General features: G+C 38.5%; 1 protein-coding gene across 3 annotated transcripts in view; it reads right to left on the reverse strand.

Moving 5' to 3' along the window:
- SPIRE1 (spire type actin nucleation factor 1) overlaps positions 1–18,727 on the reverse strand; it is a 127,649-nt gene that overhangs the window by 71,838 nt on the left and 37,084 nt on the right. For all 3 annotated transcript variants that reach the window (XM_058421452.1, XM_040071962.2, XM_058421443.1), the window contains exon 3: positions 377–607. In XM_058421452.1, the coding sequence (XP_058277435.1) occupies positions 377–607 (231 nt within the window). The remainder of the gene's footprint in view (positions 1–376; positions 608–18,727) is intronic.

Below are 18,727 nucleotides of genomic sequence, written 5' to 3' on the forward strand. Positions count from 1 at the left end.
CAAGGAACTGATAAGAAATAATTACACTAATAACCTGCTAATGAAAAGGTGAATTAATTGAAACACACCATGAAGTATCCAAGAGTACACAAAGCAGTTCAACATATGTTTACACTGGAAGGCTGACTATCCAGTGCAGGGATTAAATCAGATTGTGATATTAATGGCACATCCAATGCTAAAGTTGATCATGGATTTTCTGTTGCCTGCTGTCAAACTTGAAATAACACTGCGTGTCATTTTCATAAGTAAACCATATAAAAGGACCAGGGAAATCAGAAAATTACACAGCCAGTATCACACAGAATAACAACACAGAAAACAGAGTTGATTTTCTCACTGACAGAGCTACCATATAAACTGCCCATTACTGTACCTTCATGACATCTTTATAGGAGTGAATGGCCTCAACTTCCTCTTCATCATCGTCATCCTCCACTCCTTCATCCAGAGCATCATATCCTTCATCCCTACTCCCATCTGTTTCTGTGGCATTAGTCATGTAGTCAATAAGCTGCTCCAGCGGAGGACTTAATTCCCGCTCTTCATTTTCCTTCAAACCATAGTCCAGGGCTTTATATATAATAATCCCTAGTGATTCAATAACCTGTAAAAACAAAAAGGAAATATATATTAATGCCATTTACATGAATGAATAGGTCAAGTGAGGAGCAACATTTTCTGGTTTGTGTAACAAACCCAGCAACTGAGAGGGCAATAAACATCAAAATCAAAGAGAAAAATGATCTGGTAGTATCTATAGTAGCACTTGAGTAAGCACTTGAGTAATACAGCACAGAACAAGCAAGAGCAGATCATACCACACACCTACAGCCTTCTTGTTTCAATATTTGAAATAAAAATTGATCATTTAAAAACAAAGCAGGACTTTTTAAGGTTATTTTCCCTTTTTCCCTCTGATATTGCAAACCTCAAAGTAACATTACTCTACTTTGTAAGACATTGCACACACATGACCTTTTTGTGTGGGGTAGGTAGGAAGAAATTAAAAGAAGGAATAAACTAACATGAGATGCCTTCTTCCTCCCACAGCTTAATGACACTTGGAAACTGCCCTTCAGTTTGTGTCTCTTCATGGACCTGAGAGCTGTCTGGACACAGCTGTGGATGTCCCAGTATTACTCACTGAGCACTGGGACAGCAGCCCACAAAAACTCCTCTGCCTGTTGCACAGCTGTGGAGACACACAAACGCCACTGAAACTACCAACAACTGTATTCCATAGAGATGAGGTAGTGCCTCCATTTTGCATTGAACTGAGGCTTCTTATTTGTGCCCTGTCAAGAGCAAAGCAAACCAATGACCTCTTATTCAGTGTGAGCTACAAAAAGATTGTCATGAACATCTGCTCCACAATGCTAAATGAACATTTTCTCTCTTGGCATTAATTACTTTCCTTATGAGCAATACTGAAACTTCTGGAATTTTAAAGATGTAAATAGATGGCATTTCAAACTGAGGAATTTGAAAATGAGTATTAATGAAGAGGGAAGAGGAAATGGGATTGCAATAGTAAACCACAAGAAGGTAATGTCACTGCTGGAAGATCCTTGTCTGACAACAGAAGTAGGACTGGAGTTACCGCATGTAATCTCTGATCTTCCTTGTGTGTTGGGATAGATAGCATGTCACACAAATTAGCATACTCCAGTGTAGGAGTAGTTGGCACAGCAGCAACTTTAATAACAGGAGCATTTCTAAATATACCAAACCTTGTCATCAAATGCCATTTTCTCTAACCTGCCTTTCAGTACGATCCTAGTCGACACACTTTTTACTGCAGTGTTTTGAAATTCTGTTTGGGTAAATAGGACAACACAAAGGGATTCTTAAAACATTAAATTTTACTCTAGCTGCTTACTTATTTCAGCACAACAATGTATTTTTGCTCTGAGAGGCTGGAGGTTAGCAAAGACTTAGAATCGTTTCCCATTAGTTTATCTAGACAGATGATTTAATGACTGATGTAGTCTGACAGCTTTATACTTGTGTACTTCATTCCTCTGCTGGGATTACTTTGCAGTGCAATTTCCCTTTGCAAGACAGCGGCTAATAAACAAAAACCAAATTTAAAACCCAATATGTAAACCACATTCTTTTATAATTTATTTCCAACCATTTTGGTAACTTGGTTCAATGTAGAAATTTTGCACATGCTATTCCCTTGAAATACGTTTATACGTATTTATTAAAAAATGCAGTTGGGGAAAGTGATTAGGCAGATTAGTGAAGAAGAAAAACCTGTATGTGTTTTCTCAGTTCAAAGAACAGCTTCTGACTTGGGAAGTGCTGTTGAGACAGGAAAGTATGTCAGGGAAGCATCACCACTTTCTTGCTCTGTTCTCATACCCTTCCCCTGACTTCGGCCATGACCCACTTTGGAGACGGGACACCATACAGACCTTAAAAACAGCTCTAAAAGATTAAATTTATATTTGTAGCATATCTTGCTCACTTCTTAGGGAAGCTATTTTGTAGTAACTGTCTTGTAAAACTTGTATTGTTAAAAAAAGCATAATGTGAAAATGTGGAAGTAACACAAAGTAAAATATATTAATTCCAAAGGCATTAATAGACATAGATGTGTTTCCTGTAACTCAGGTATGTTGGGATTGAGTACAATCCCAACATACACCCCTTCAGCAACTGAAAGGGAACAAAGAATACCAGTTTGAAGGAAACAGAAATGAAAATGAAGTATAACTGAATAATCATGTTGATACTTTGAGCACTGGGAATAAACACAAAGTGAGCAATTTCTAACTTTTAATTAAAAGTATATTTGAAAGGTCTTAGCATTCATGAAGACTGAAATGTCCAGACCAGATGCAAAGAAAACGATGTCTTGTGCCATGCCGTAATGGCTGCTGAACACAGCTTCTGGATTTTGCTACCAAAACCTCAAAAAAATAGAAGAGGGGGTGGATAAAGAAAGCGCACTCTCTCTGCCTTCTTCTGTTTGGGAAGAGGATTAAGGCATTCAAAAGCACCGTGGCTAAAACTGGATGACAGCTGCTGCTTTCTTTGATGTATCAGCAGTGGGGTTTTTGCAGCTGAGCAATATGGTTTGTGCGTTTTTATGCACTATGAACAGATTTCATAATACATGCAAAGCTGACACAAGAGGAAAACCTGAAACAGCACCAGCTCAGAGCTGTACTTCAGTCTCTCAGGTCCTTATTTAGAAGATGTGATAAAACATGGTGATAAAATATAAAACTCATGGTCTGTATCACAGATTCTTCTTGCTGAAGGACAAAGCAGCAAACAACTCAACCAAGTAACTTGGACTCACATTGAAGCTGAAGACGTTCAGCGCTTTCAGTAGGATTAGTTTACCAAGGATCCTGTAAACCCCACAACTGCCATACGAATATCAAACAAAAGGCACAGAACTGTCAACACTTCTTCCCACGGATAAAGCTACTAATGCAACTTCATGCAACTAAAACTTTTAGGTCTATATGACTAGAAGTAGAATACACAAGTCAACTGATTGCTGCTTCACCGCATGAGTGCTGTCACTTTGCCTGTAATACAAATCAAATACAGACAAAAAAATGGAAAAGCTTTCCACAGCTGAATGGATTAACTGATAAATCAGAGGGGGGTTTGAGTTGGATAATCAGGGACAGTCACTTTAAATTTTTTTTTAAGCATCAATTATTTACAATGAAATCACATGTTCTAAACACTACTGTTGGCCAAGTTAGCACAAAATAAAACTTCTGGTACCTAACAAGTGACAAGTACTAATATAATTTTCAATTACATGTGAAAACAGAGATTTATTAAGAAAAGCAAGGGTAAGAATGTACCTCGAAAAGCTTTTTTAAACCACAAAGTTGCACACTGACACCCCAAAACAACTGCATAACACTGAAATAAGTGTCATCACTAATAATAAGCAATGCTGCTCAACTCAGGTAAAAAAAAATAAAGACCTGCACTTTGAATTCTTTGAACACATTTGTTCCTGATTGATTTAAATTTCAGCAAAGGACCTGACCTCTGGAAATCAATTAGTGGATAAATAAACTTAAAAAATAAACATGGAAGTCTGCATTATTAAGTTTTACGCCTTCTCATCAAGTTCTTTTGAAAGTCATGGCTTCAGACCAAAAAAAATCCCAACACAGAAACATTTCCCACAGACTGAAGTTGTACTTTGCTGTGCTGAAATCATTAGTGAAAGCACAGTTTTGTCCCACCATGAGCATTCCTGCAGTTTCTACACCATTCTGGACTCATACGGTGTTTTTATAATGGATTGTGATAAAGCTGCTGGAACACTCTGACTTTAAAAACAATGTAAAACAATATCCACACATTCCTCTTACACACGTGGCAGAAACAAACCCCCAGTTATTCAGATTCTTTTCATACACAAACACTGCCCAGAACTTCCCATTCCATACACCTTCCTCCAACATATTAAGGCATGCCTCTTGGACAGGGGTTCATCAGTGTTTTAGGGTTTTTATATGCCCCAAATTATGCTCTTCCAATGAACTCTGCTGACCTAACATTCTTGAACTCTTCAAATATACAGCCTTTGTACAGGAACCAGAGGTTTGCTCCTTGTAAAAGTGCAATTATTGGAAGCTCTTCACTTTGAGAAAACACCTTTTTTCCCCTCGACATACACACCTCCCTGATTCTTGCTGAAACGTAGATGGGAACAGGCGGAATCCCCATCTCACAGCCACACAGTGGGGCAGTGTCTGAGCTTCATCCCCTTCCTAGGCCTGCCTCAATTTTTAAACAAACAAAGCCTAAGGACAGGCTTGTACTTACAGCAGCAAAGGACTGCTTTTCAGCTCAAATGCCTGTCCCTCCCTAAAGTTCTCCCTTTGTCCAAAAGCCACTCAGGTTTTGCTTCCCTAAATCTGGATTAAAGATGCTGTAAAGCTCCAGCTTCTAAAGTGAGTTAACTTTGAACTTTCCCACAGGGACCTCAGATATGGCCACCAGCCACAACACTATTTGCATTACTACTGTACTTTTAAGAATTCTACTGATTTTTTATTAAAAATGTGCAGTACACTAATTATTTTTAAGTGCTTCCATATTTTACCCAGATCTCTAACACACTTACTGAAGGAGAACCATCCTGCCTCACGGTAAGAGTGCTGAGAATTCAGGGCTGGCCCTCTCCATCACCAACTCTGCCATCACCCATGGTATCAGGCAGCACTTAGTCAATCTGTAAAGACTAACCTGTCCGGATACTGACTTTAAATTAGCCTGCAAGGAGCTCCACACGATGCTTCTGACACCGTAACACGTGGTAAAAACATAGACACAGACACCCTTGAAGTCAAGGTATCTTATTTTCTATGACATATTACAAGACAAACACACATGAGGTTTTGTGCTGTTTCTGTAATATGGTCCAGAGGACTGGCATGTTAAAATGTTATGTAAAACAAACTTGTTCTTCTCGAGCTACATGAAAGAGGTCAAAAGCTTTTGCTCTGGGTCTCATTTCCATTTGTAACAAAGTAATTCATTGTTTCTTCAGCATTCAATTCTGGAACTGAAAAAGCCCAGGCTCTTAGGAAAGGCGAACAAATACAGGGGTTAGGATAACCCCAGGTACTTTTTTTTTTTGTTATTTAGCTCATCCTGAGGTGCCTTGCATAACTCCCAGGAGCACTTCATGGAAGAACACGTCTAAATAGGACACCAGGAGAGGTGCGCTGCTGTCACTGCACACCACGGGCACATTAATGTAGTTTTCACCAGAGCATTCCCAAGTGGAAATGGGGTAGCATTACCCAGGTTTTAATGGTGGGGGACACTGCTAAATTTAAATATGACCTTCACTAAATTAGAGCAACGTGCAATGGACTGTCAAATGAGAACGGTGAAAAAACTTCCAAGTGCTTCCAGGAAAGCAGCAAGGATTTGGATTACTTCCAACGAATCAAATGAATCATTCATTTCCAAAGAATATAGACATAAGATACAGATTAATTTAACTTCTAGGTGATGTTAGTTTGCTACTGAAATAACAAGGTACTGCTTTCTGCAATATAATAAGCCTTGCTTTTTAAGTCAAAGCAATAATGAAAGCAAAGAAAAAGAAAATCAGAGTATGTCAGGTCTAATAGAAAATAAATATGAGAAGAAATTAAATAAATCTTTTTAATGAAATTCAGTCTGGTTTAGATACATTCAGAGTCAGGAAAATTTCTCTACCATATTCAGAGATCTTTTTCAAAATGGTTTTATATCCCAAGTCATCGAATGCACTAAGTGGGCAGATAAACCTACTTACTGAATTCTTTGTACTATTCAGGCGTGTGTTAAAGAGATTCAGTGCAAGAACTTCTGATCAAAGACACAGAACAAGCCTAAAACTTCCAAAGGAGAAGCTAGATTTTTGTTGTTGTTGTTTTGGTTTATTCCCCTCAAGGTGAGTATGTGAAAATTGAAGCAGTCAAATGTTGGACACAGTTGCCTCTATGAGCGTAGCACTAATGTAACTGAAAGTTTATTAAGGATCAAGTGTAATACAAGTCTTCAATTTATTCAAAGGTTTTAATTATTACAAATGTGGTTTTTAGTTGTTAAAACTGCACTGTAGATATTATCTCAGGAGAACTATAATTTATTAGCATAAATGAAAGCAGAAATTTTTCCTAATGTATCAGTCTCAATTTACATTTTATCTGCAGTGTTTAATTTTAAACACTGAAACAAAACTGTCAATCTTCTTCTAGCTTTTGCTCAGACATCATAATCCTCAAGATCATGACAAATCATTACTCTGTTACTACAGATTTTCTTCAACTGGAAGGAATTTCACCATAGTAACAATTGATACCTAGGGAAAAAATAAAATTAAGTTCTCTAATTTACCTGTGGAGACTGCAGCAATGGCTGAAGCTTCAGTAAAAGAATTAGATGCAATAATTAAGTAACCTAGATGGTGAAAGTCATTAGAAAGTTCTAAAATACATCTCTATTCATATTAGGTTTCAAATACAGGTTGTGTTATCCTGATGCCATTTAAATAAGGAGAATATATTTTTATCCTAAGTTAAAGACAGAAAATCCAATCATGTCACAAAGTTCTATTCTAGTTCTGTTGTCTTTTAAAAAAAAAAAAATTGATAAAACATAGCTAAACATATATATATCATTTTTTATAGAAATAGAAAGCAATCAGGTGAGGAAACAGAAGGGACAAAGATTTCAGCTGACTTCCAAAAACATAATAAGACCACGGAATCACCAGTGAGTTCAAATTGTGTAGTGGACAGAAATTACCATTTGTCACATTAGCCTTTTTTGAATAAAGCTTTATCTAGATTATATGAGAGTATCAGATTAAGTGCAGCCCAAGATTTTGCAGTGAGGGAGAGAAATAAGCAGCTCAAGGAAAACTGGTACAAAGGAGAGCAAGACTAATTCAGTAGCTCTGATCCTGAGAATTCGTGTGCAACTGGTTTAAGTTTGGCTGACATGGCACACCTGCCTATGGTCTGTCAGACAAGATACAGAAGATAGATAATAAAGAGCTTGCTGGAGCTTTGATTCAGTTCAATTTACAGTAGTCATGAAGCAATGCAAAATCAATGCCACTTTTATTCAAAACATCTACACAGTTCAGCTACTCTACTCGAAGAATCAGTTTGCATGAATTTTTCAGCCTTCCCCATGGCTGTTATGTCAACCATTACAGCTGCCTGCTATAGGCTTGGCTCCCATTTAATTAATCCAAAAATTAAAGTGAGTAAACACCTGCTGCAGTATAAACCATTTGTTCTCCTCTGAGTGAAGAACTTTCTCACACCTATTTTTGCTAAAATTAACAACTACAAAAGCCAACCAAAATATCAGGACAATGAAAGCTATTCTTTTAAATACAAATTCTTGATTTGTTAAAATTTTACATTTCCATGTACATCTTAGAAGCTTTCCAGCAGCAGCTCACAACAGACTCTAAGGCTGGTTTCACCATATTTGTCAGGGCTATGCCCGCATTTCAAGCGTTTCACAGCTGAAGAACCTCACAGAGACGGATGAAGCACCTGAACAAGTTTAAACAGAGTGGGGAACGTGACAACTCTTCTGGTTTGACTTTAGATTTCCACAAACCCATCTTCTTCCATTCCTGAAAAAACATGTCTTTCTGCCTCCTAACAGACTTTTCTTGTTAGTAAATTGTCTTAATTCCAAGATTCCAAGCATAAAATCAAATGTCAAGAAAGAAACCCAAATGTAACCACTCAACAGGGCCTTTTCAAAGTGATGTGCCACAAAAGAAGGTTGGTACGTGCTGCTTCTTTCTAGAGACCGGAGTATTCATGAACCCCCCACAAAGCAATACCAGTCTAACACTGCTTGTCCTGGAGGTACTGCATGTTCATGGCAAGTCACACAACCACTCTTCAGGAGGTTGTCCTTTCCATCCGTGCCGAAGGAAAAACTCAAAGATGCCTATGGGATGCTGCATTTATCACACGGCCACCTAAGACAAACCATGCACAGCTACCTCCACTGTCTTGTGGACGGTCATGAGCCATACCCAGGCTTCTTTCCTAAGGAAACTGAGAGGAATTCACACATACAGCCTGCGACCAAAAAGGAAAAAATGTAAGACTCTTCTTGAGAGTTTTTTGCTAGTCATATGTGTAAGGAAACATCATCCTGACATAAGGACATGCCTTGATTATGAAGCATGTAAATTTTCACATAGATCATCAAGACAGTCCAAGGAATTACTAAAGGGATGAACACATTAATTATTTAGGTTACGTATGATCTCTGAGTATGTCATGCAAAATATTACTTCAGGCTGACAAGGCCTCTGCAAAGCTCCTGATTTTATGCATATTCTTCCATGCCCTCTTCCCCATAAAAAGCAACATCGGACACATGCATTTGCATCTCTCAAATACTTGTCCAAAACCAAATGCCTAAGCAAACATAAAATATTTGAGTAACAAGCGAGGGGAGCTACTGCAAAATTACCTTCAAGTTCTCGTAATGGCCTTATTGGAAAGACTGGTATTTGCTAAAATAGTTCAAAAAAGCTCAAGTAGGCACTGTTGAGAAATTATTTACCTATAAAAAGACATTAGTTTGGCATTATTTTTTTCAGGTCTGAAATTCAGATATAATCACAGGATAGAAGGCTGACTTACCCTACACCAAAGAGCAACAGAACATGTGGCTGAAACTCAGCAGAAAGCTCAGCACCTGCTCTTAGGGGCACAAAACCCCTGAGAATCCACTAAGAAATGTCACTCACAGGTTTCTATCTCCTTCTGAACAATGAAATCGCCACAGAAGAAATACATATGAAGACATACCTCTATCACAGATTAAAGCTATTGATACATAAAGCATACAGTTTATAACCTCAGGCATGAAGTACCTTAGCACAAGATATTCCAGCACCTGCCAGCTGTCAAAGCTGTCAAAGTGCTGAACTGTGACAGTTCATTATCCTTAATGGAACAGCCATATTCCTGGAGTACAAATTGCTGAGCATTGTTTTACTGCTCTCTGCCAATAATGACAATAACTATGTATTCCAGTACAGTGATGATAACAAAGATTTGCTTTCAGTCACAGGTCAAAAGTGTTAAGCTTTTTTTAAAAAAGATATGGATTTTATGCTTAGATTGAAAAACAACAACAAAACAACAGTAAAACTAACCTCCAAAAACTATAGCAAAACCAAAGCATTCCTGACTGGCCGGCTGCAGAAATCTCCATCACACATCCAGATTTTCTACAATGCTCATCACCTGACCTTCGACTAGAATACAGATATTATCCAGATAACTAATTTAGCTGCTCAGGTGGCAGCCAAGTTACTCGATATCCAATGATTGGTGGAGAGGGATTGATTCCGACCCTTCCACCTATGTAAGACACACAGGTACTTGGGAACAAAAACACACACCAAAAAAAGTTATATGCATATCAACTAAATAGATTTACAGCTTAAAAAAAAACCCCACCAACCTATAATAAATTTATCTACTCCATTCAATGCATTCTACACTGCTGGGGAAATTGGAAAGATTTATAAATTTAGGCCCAAAAGAGGCAATCCTGAGTTTCTCCCGTGCTGACACCTTGTTAATGGATGTGCTGAAGTTTCTGTACAAGCCACTCCTATGCTCAGCCCAAGGAAAAGAGAGGCAGGTAAAGATGTGTATTCGAGGTAACATGGTTGCAAGGGGAAGGGAGAACACCAGGACAGAGTGGCCTGTCACATCCATAGGAGCTCTAATGCAGTCCCACACAATTCACCCCTGGATCAAGGATTCACAGCAAGCTGGATCAAGGATTCACAGCAAGCTCCCCAAAGCTTCCTCACTGGCTTCTAAAGAACAGAGCTGAGCTCAGCTGTACAGGAATTATAAATCCCTTTGTACTTCTAATGTTTTGGAAATTAAAATAATGCTGCAATATTACCCTGTCTTTCTAACCACATTATTACCCTTTAAATGACAAAAAAAAAGATCCCTACCCCAAAAAAGTAAGTCAAGGAATTCATATTGTGGTGAGTTTCCTGATTTTTTTAAAATATCACCCTTTTGGGGTAAAATACAAGCTAAAATTAAGGGTTTATAATGTCCAGGTTAAGTGTTGTCACAGCACCTCAAAGTCAGAATACAACTGCCCCACAATTTTCTTGACACAAAACAGCCAAAGACTCCAAATCCTAAATTTAGTCCCATCTTTACATCCTGAACCTCCCCAGCAAAAGAAACTGCGCTGCCCTTCCTAAGCACATCACAAAGCATAGGCATTACCTCTCCCATAGTAGTGGAGCTAGTTTCAAATGTAGGAAGTGTATGAGGCTGAAGGTCTGTCCTGTGGGGTTTTCCTCATCACTCTTCCCTGAGAAACCTCACACTGGTCATTTCCCCTCTCCTACAACGATTTTACCACCTGCTATACAAGGATATTGACCCATTTTCAAAGCTTAGGATAAGAAGCGCTGTGCAAGTCTAAATTATATTTCTGCATGACATGCACATAGACTTAAACACAGCTGGAAGTGCTTCTAATCATCCAGTTTTCCATATGACTTTTGTTCCCAATAAACTAGAGGAAGGATAAATGAAGAAAAGTACATGCCTGAGGCTAATGGTTAGGCTTATCAGCTGGGCGCAGTGCAACACATAAAGCTGCTTTTCTTTGAGAATATAAAGCAAGATGTAAGAGTGGTGTATTTAAATGTCAGTAGCACAGGTAGCCAGAGAAAACTGTTACTAAGGTTAGAATACCAGATTGTTCTAAACTTCACAGGAAATAAATTCTGACAGCATCATCCCTTTGTCTTGTTACACCAATGTAATTATACCTACCAGGCTACACTCTAGAGAATTAGTGTCTTGAAGCTTAAGAAATGGGGAAAAGAGCAAGGTTTTAATGATTTTTGACACTGTGGCTTTAAATTTTGCTCCTTAATTTAATTAAGAATCCCTAATTATTTTAAATATCCTTCAAGATCTTAACATTTTACAAACTCTACCATATCCACATACCCTTTTGGGAACACCTTTTCTAACACACACAGCATGACAGTTCATATTACAGCTCAAACAGAAATTGTCTGGCAATTCCTAGACCAATCAAAATGAAAAAACAGTTGTTTCTTCAGACAGTTCTCTAACAAGTGGAAAAATTTTCCTAGAGGGAATAAAAAACAAAACCAAACAAAAACATCCCCAACAACAAAACAACAAAAACCCACAGCACCACAAAAAACCCAACCACCAAACAACAATGTAACAGTCAGAAGGTCCACTAAAGATAAAACATTAAATTCTGCCGGACTTCCATAGGAACCCCAGTTTTGGAACAGCAAAAACATTCCTGCCCAGCCAAGAAACAAGTTACTTAAAAGTAATGTCCTTAGATTGGAGAGATATCCATTTGATAAAAAAAGCAAAGAGATTATTTTCCTTTTGTTCCCTTATTTTGTAGCCTCCCAAGAAATTAAGAATAAAAGAAAAATATCTTTGTATGTCAAACACGTGCCTAGATTTCTCTGACTAAATGAGCACAGTCATCAATACTCTTGAAGGAGTGAAAGATCTTCAATTAAATCAGTTTGAAAGAGCATCTACTCAACTACCTCCAGGGACTCAAACATTCAGTATTTCAAGTGCCACTGAACAATTTACATCCGTGAATTCTGAAGCAGAGAGAGACAGCAGAATCTGGTTTTATTTTCTTTTCATTAACCCCTTTGCAGGGATTATTTGCACCAAACAGGCAGCGCCACGTAAATGTTACGTGTGTCAAAGGCAGCACCTCCCAAGGGAGAGGAGTCCTTGGGGAGGATCAGCACTGCGAGAACGCGTCAGACAAACTGCAATGACACAATTCCAGAAGATGCTGCTCGTAAGGAATACCTCTCACTCGCCAAACCAGAGGAGTGGGTGGGTGCCATCCTCCCTGCTAACATCACAGGCTTTGGGCTGCAGTGTGGTCTGACAGCTCAGAAAACCGACCTGGCTGGGAAAAGTCACGTTCCCCTTGACCAGATTAGGGAAAAAAGCCCAACCAAAAACCCCAACAAACCCAAACCCCAACTCTGTGCTTGCACAGATGCATCCTGTGCTATCAGACATCAATGCTGGCTTTAGGGCAAAAGAAAGCAATAGCACAGCAGAAACCTCAGATCTACTCCTACCCATGAAAGAAATGTCTGCTTTAACTGAAAGAGCTAAAATTAGCCTTGACAAGGAGTAACTGCATGATTGTTTGCCATAATTACTTAATACATTTTGATAAAATGCTCGGTGTAAGCCAGCACTCTAACAATTTTTCTATGTTTTTTCTTCCCTAAACTCCATTTTTAACCATGAACAATGATTTTTACCAAACACTTGTCATGATGGGTATAGCTAGGATGGGCAGGTTGAGCTACCTAGGGAAAAGTTGGAGGGTTTGCTTTGTATAGTTAAGATAATTCAAAAAGTTTGGTTCTTTTAAAAATATGATATTAAATTGAAACAAGTCACCCAAAAGCCAAGCACTATAAAATAAGAATGTCTAACTCAAATCACAATAGTATTTTAAACTAAGACTTAATTCTAATAATGCTAAAGAAATTTCAAAGTGGAGTAAAACACTCCAAATACAATGTGTTCCTTTAGATTTTTCTTTGAACTGCATTAAATAAACCCCCTTAAAATCAAGTTTCTAAGGATTTTTCCATTACACTCAAAGGTGTTTTTATGGAGTAATATGTGACATTCCAACAAAGCCCAGGTGCAAAGGAACAAGCAGACCAGAAAGATAACCTTCCCTGCTCACTGCTCTTTATCTAATTAAGTCAATAAAAGTGCTCTACCAGAATAAATTAAGCTTTTTTCTGTCCTAGAAAGCTCTCTCTTTTTAGATGGGAATGAATAATGTTTATAATAATTTTAAACACATCTCCCAGCTAAAACACCTGGAACTGACCAACCAGTGGGACTGTGTGTCTGACCTAGAAACTTTTACCAAAAAATCTATTTTTTTCCCCTTATGCACAAGGTACACCACAAACTGTGGATTATTGCTCACTAGAAAGCACAGCCTCAGGGAGGAACTTCCTCCAGTGAGCAGAGACTTCAGTAGTTGCTGCTCTTATGGGAACACTAGATGAAATCTGCGTTAGGCAGAATTGCCAGCAGCCATCACAGATACAGATGGTAACAATTCCAGAGGAATTTTTAACTGAAGGCAAACTTTAATATTCTTAGAGCATACGTGATATTTGCCCACATCTCTCTAGTCATCTGACTGCAGCTAATTTTTCTGGACTGATTTACAGATGCTTCCTCCAAACATACATCATCCTGCTATGAAATTTCCAGTTAATTATCTATTGGAGTAATTTATTCTTTTCCAAAGAGTTTGTTTTTTTGTTTTTGTATTTTTTTAAAGATGGTTGAATGTTACCATTAAGCTATTCACAACAGATCATTTGTTACTGCTTTCTAAGGAACAGCAGCCATTAAACCTAGGAGAGAAAACTTGTGATGATTATCAGACCCACCAGGTGTGCTACCAATTTTGCAATATTTGTTACCAAGGGCCCATTCTTATGCGTCTTGCTCAGTCACATTTTTGGGCTACAGCATTAAAAAATACACTGGATCTGTGAAAAAGAAAAAATCGTTCTCTTCTGTAACTCACTAACTAAGAAGCAACTGCATACAAATTGCAGCTGCATAGAAACCACCCTGGTTTTGCATTCATCATCCATCTTGTGATGAATGTGCTACCAAGCAGAGTGATGTTTTCAGGCTTACTGTGGGTTGCTAAAGTGAGGAAGCACAAGCTTGGATAAAGCACCCACAATTGCTAGAGGGTAATGCAGCACTTCATTTTTCAAGCAAAATGGGCTTTTGTTGACCTTACTAAAACAGATTTTTTACTGACTTTCTCCCTTAGGGATCTCACAGAACAGTACTTTTGAAGTGAACCCCCCACCATCATCCCTCCCAGAGCTTCTGGCAGCATTGGTGCTGTGCAAATGGGGCTCCTTTTGGATGAAGCTAAAGCAGAAGACGAAATCCAAAACCCAACCTAAGGCACTAATTTTGCTGATGGCACACTCAGTCCGAGGCTCTCAGAAGAGAGATAAAGTAACTGAGTATGAAATAAAGTAACTGAGGTATGTATTCCATGGACACTGGGTCCTCAACACAAACTTTGTTGCTCTAAAGACTTGCAAAATGCTATTTGTTAATGCAAAAGACTAAGTTGATACTGAAATGTCAAAAATACCCCTGAATGCAAGACTAAAACACAACTTAAACGTTGTAAAATAACCAGAAAATTATTAAGCCAGTACAGAAAGAATAACAACAGTAACCATTATCTTGGGCCAAATTCTGTAACAAAAAGCTGTGGTTTTAGTTGGGCAGCTTAGATTTTTTTCTTGTTGCTACAACATTGTGAAACTGCAAGTAATTATCATCAGTGTAGAATTACCAGGGGAATGTAATAACCATCATAATGTAACAGATCTAAAATATAATTTGGAGCTTTGAATATTACAAGGTGAAATAATACAGGTACACTGATACTGCAGTTCAAACTTACACCTGCTAGCCACTTTTCTTTATCCTTTATGAAAAAAAAAATCCTATATAGACTAGGCCATGGGTAGTCTAACACTCATGACAAGTGTTGGGTTTTTTTTTTTAAATAAATACCAGAATTTATATACACATATTAGTTTATATATGCGTTGTTCAACACACTATTTGTCTTCTTTTCGGACATCTAAGTTTCTCACTGCAAGTCCAATTTCAACGGGACTACAGACAATGAAATATGGACACAAAGAAGCTATAGTTAAATGCTCAACATGACAATATCCTGTGAATAAGGTACCATAATTATAATCTCCCAAGTCACACCATTCCCCTCTAACACTCTTTTCACCTATGTAGTACCCAGCTTGCCAATCAGGGATGTCCTCTCTGCTAAGTCGGGACTGTGAGATGGGAGCGAAGCAGGAGAACAGATTCACTATGGCTTGGTCATTTCTATGACCAGAAGGTGCTTACATCTCCTAGTGCCTCAAAAAATGGGATTTGGGAAGGCCAGAGGGATTCTGCATCCTCTGAACTTGCCAAATCTCGTCCATCTTTCTCCCCCAAGGATAAATTACTTAACACTTTTCAATTGGCAACTGAGAGAATGGCAGCTTCTCAAGGAAAGCCAAAAAAGGACTGCAGTTAAATTCTCAAAGTTTTCCCTTGGTCCTCTGCAAAATGAAACCATGACACTAATAGCCTTATAAAGGGAGGAAAGGAAGCATATGAAAAGAGTTATTAAGTGACACACTTGATTAAAACACATTAGTTAGGATATGATATAATATGATGTGATATATAATAGTGGGGCAAAAATACTCAAACATTAATAAGCACTTGCTTCACGACAACAAGTATCAGATTAATCTGGACATGACATAGCATTTTTCAATGTCATTTCACAGTGATCACTCTGCTTTTCAAAAATTCTCTGCTTTATACCACAGATGTTGCAATAGGTTAAAATCCCACCGAGACAAAATGCCCACATTTTTACCTGTACGTCCTGTATGTTTTACCTGAGACAACTTGCTTCCCATAGGAAATGTGTCACCTCAATAAACCTGCACAGCTGGTAATGAGTAGGGGAGCTTTTGAGGGATCAGAATCAGGGGTGGGAAAGGGGAGGGGAACTGCAGGGAAATAGGATGCTTAAAATGCTTAAGACTAACTTACACCTCACACAAGCACTCACGCCTATGTGAAACTGCACTGTTGAGCCTCTGTGGGAAAAGAAAGGATCGAAAAGCCAAGCAAAAACTGATAACCTGTGTGAAACGCACCCGAAAATACAGCCATTAATTGTGATACATGTTCCCCAAAACAAATGGCACTGGGAACACAAGTGGATGCAGTACTTTAAGCCACCTTATCACACAGATCTTTACCAAGGAGACCCGCCTCAAATGAGCATTTATTCCAAACGGGAGATAACTTCTGAGCAGATCATCTTTGTCAACATCACCTTGAACAGTTTGCCAGGCTAAATCTACATTACAAGAGCCTATAAAGGCTTCTAATGAGGACGACTCACAAAGCAGCATTGATGTACAAATCTACATTACAAGTAGTTACTGTAGTTACTTCACAATGCCCAGCCTGTGAGATGCAATCTCAGGTGGTCTACACCTGTTCTGCAGGGCTTCGGGCTGTCAAGGTCAGATATCTCGGGCTGGCTGTAACTTGAACTCTGGTGGAGTTCAGATAAATGCAGTTAAAGAGAAGAGAAAGCTTTAGTGTCTCCCAAGTATCCTATTCCAAAAGCGAAACAGAAAGAAAGTTTGTGTTGGTTACACAGTCTTGTCTCTGTCTTTTTTTCCTTCCCTCTCCTGTCTCCGAACTCAGAGGCATTGTTAGATGTTTAACTTTAGTTTCAGATAGCAGATGTCTTTTTCATAGCTAATCCCAGAAAAATGAAATAATAAAAGGGGGCTTCTTAAAATTTTTAAAGACAGAAAATAGTCTGTTGAATCCCTTGTTGCTACTCTTAATTTTAGACACTGAACAGATTTAATTAGAACCAAACAGAAAAACATATGTAATCTATGCCTTTGGCACAGCATGAACCAGGCAAGGGGCAATGAAGCAACCCCCTGCCGGGACACTTTATTATTTTATTTTAAAAAGAATACACAGATCAGGATTCAGCAAGGGTATTTCTAGTAACTGATGTAAGATTGTTGTTATGAAGGTTAGGATTTTCAGGCAGCAGAATGTCTTGTCATGACACATGAAAATCTTTTTAGATGAGCAGGAGAGATTTCCTATTGTGATGATTCTGACAACACTAATTTTGCTGTTTCCCAACTGTTACATGCATGAGATCATAGGTTTTATTTTGGCAAAGCAGAAGTAAGAAAGGATGGTTTGGGTGCTAATAAAAATGACCTCTGTCAAAGCATTACTATAAAGATACCTATAAAACTGCAAGCTTCAACCCCAAGCCTAAGCCAATATGAGGCTGCTGCCTTCCACATGGACGGGTTTATCCTTAGCATGGTATTTCTACCCACAAACAACTCAAAAGTGTATGGCCTGTCTTTTCTTCACCCCTGTGCTTTTCAACCCATTCTTCACCCTGTTTCATCCCCTAATGGGAAGAACAAAGATGTACCGTGCTAAGCTCAGGCAACTTTTTCCTGGTAAAACTTCAGTCTTCACTGATTGGAAGACTGGCTTAAAACACACCTGGGTGTCCATGGCTCTGGTTTCAGGAATGACTTTTCTTAGCTTTAATAAAATCTTCTACCATTTAGTCTCAGCAGACCTTTACAAGTATCCATGAGACCTGCTGCACATACTTAGTATAGTTCATCCCTAGATTTTATACCCCTCATTCCAATAAGCCTCAGTAGCCACTTAAGTCAGAACGACAGAGGCACAGAACCACAGAACCACCAGAGCTGAAATGGAAGGAAATCGGTGAAAGCTGCATGCTCAGAACTTCAAGTGCTGTATTGTGTTAAGTACTCTGAAAATTGGGTTCTAGGTTTTCAAAATGGGACACCTAAAATTAGATTATCTGTACAATAAAATGAAAGCATATTATGAAAGTACACTTGTAAACCCTTTTTAAATTACAGTAATTAATATAATGGCAAAGCCCATGACAGAGCAAACCCTTCTTTGAAATTCGATTTGAATACTGCAATTATAACATAAGATGACTTTGTAAAAATCCTGGGGAAAACCTGCAGGATGATGCAAACACTGAAAGGAACCAAACTGCTCTTGCAAAGCCACCACCGTCAATTATGGGCATTCTCTGTTCGTGAACTCCTGAATGTACATCCCTAATAAGCTTTTCCTTTCTTAAAAGTGTGCGTGAAGAAACAGTAGCTCACTAAGATCTGCCTTCAAAATGGTATTTAAAATACATGAGTGCGTAGCCCACCTCACAGATGTTGCAACTGTGCCCACACGGTATGCACATGTATGAGAGCACATGCACACAGACACACACAAGTCTACACAGCATCCCACAGCAGTAAACCACCTTCCTGTCTATCCCCTCCTCTGGCTTTGAAGCTAAGGTGCTTATTTTAAAAGTTGAACCCATTCTATTTACTCTGGAAGCTTATTACAAGAAGGATCTTTACACCGCAACTGTTAGGGGAATAATTGTT

Source organism: Hirundo rustica, chromosome 1 (assembly GCF_015227805.2).
Source record: "Hirundo rustica isolate bHirRus1 chromosome 1, bHirRus1.pri.v3, whole genome shotgun sequence".
NCBI classification, from domain to species: Eukaryota; Metazoa; Chordata; class Aves; order Passeriformes; family Hirundinidae; genus Hirundo; species Hirundo rustica.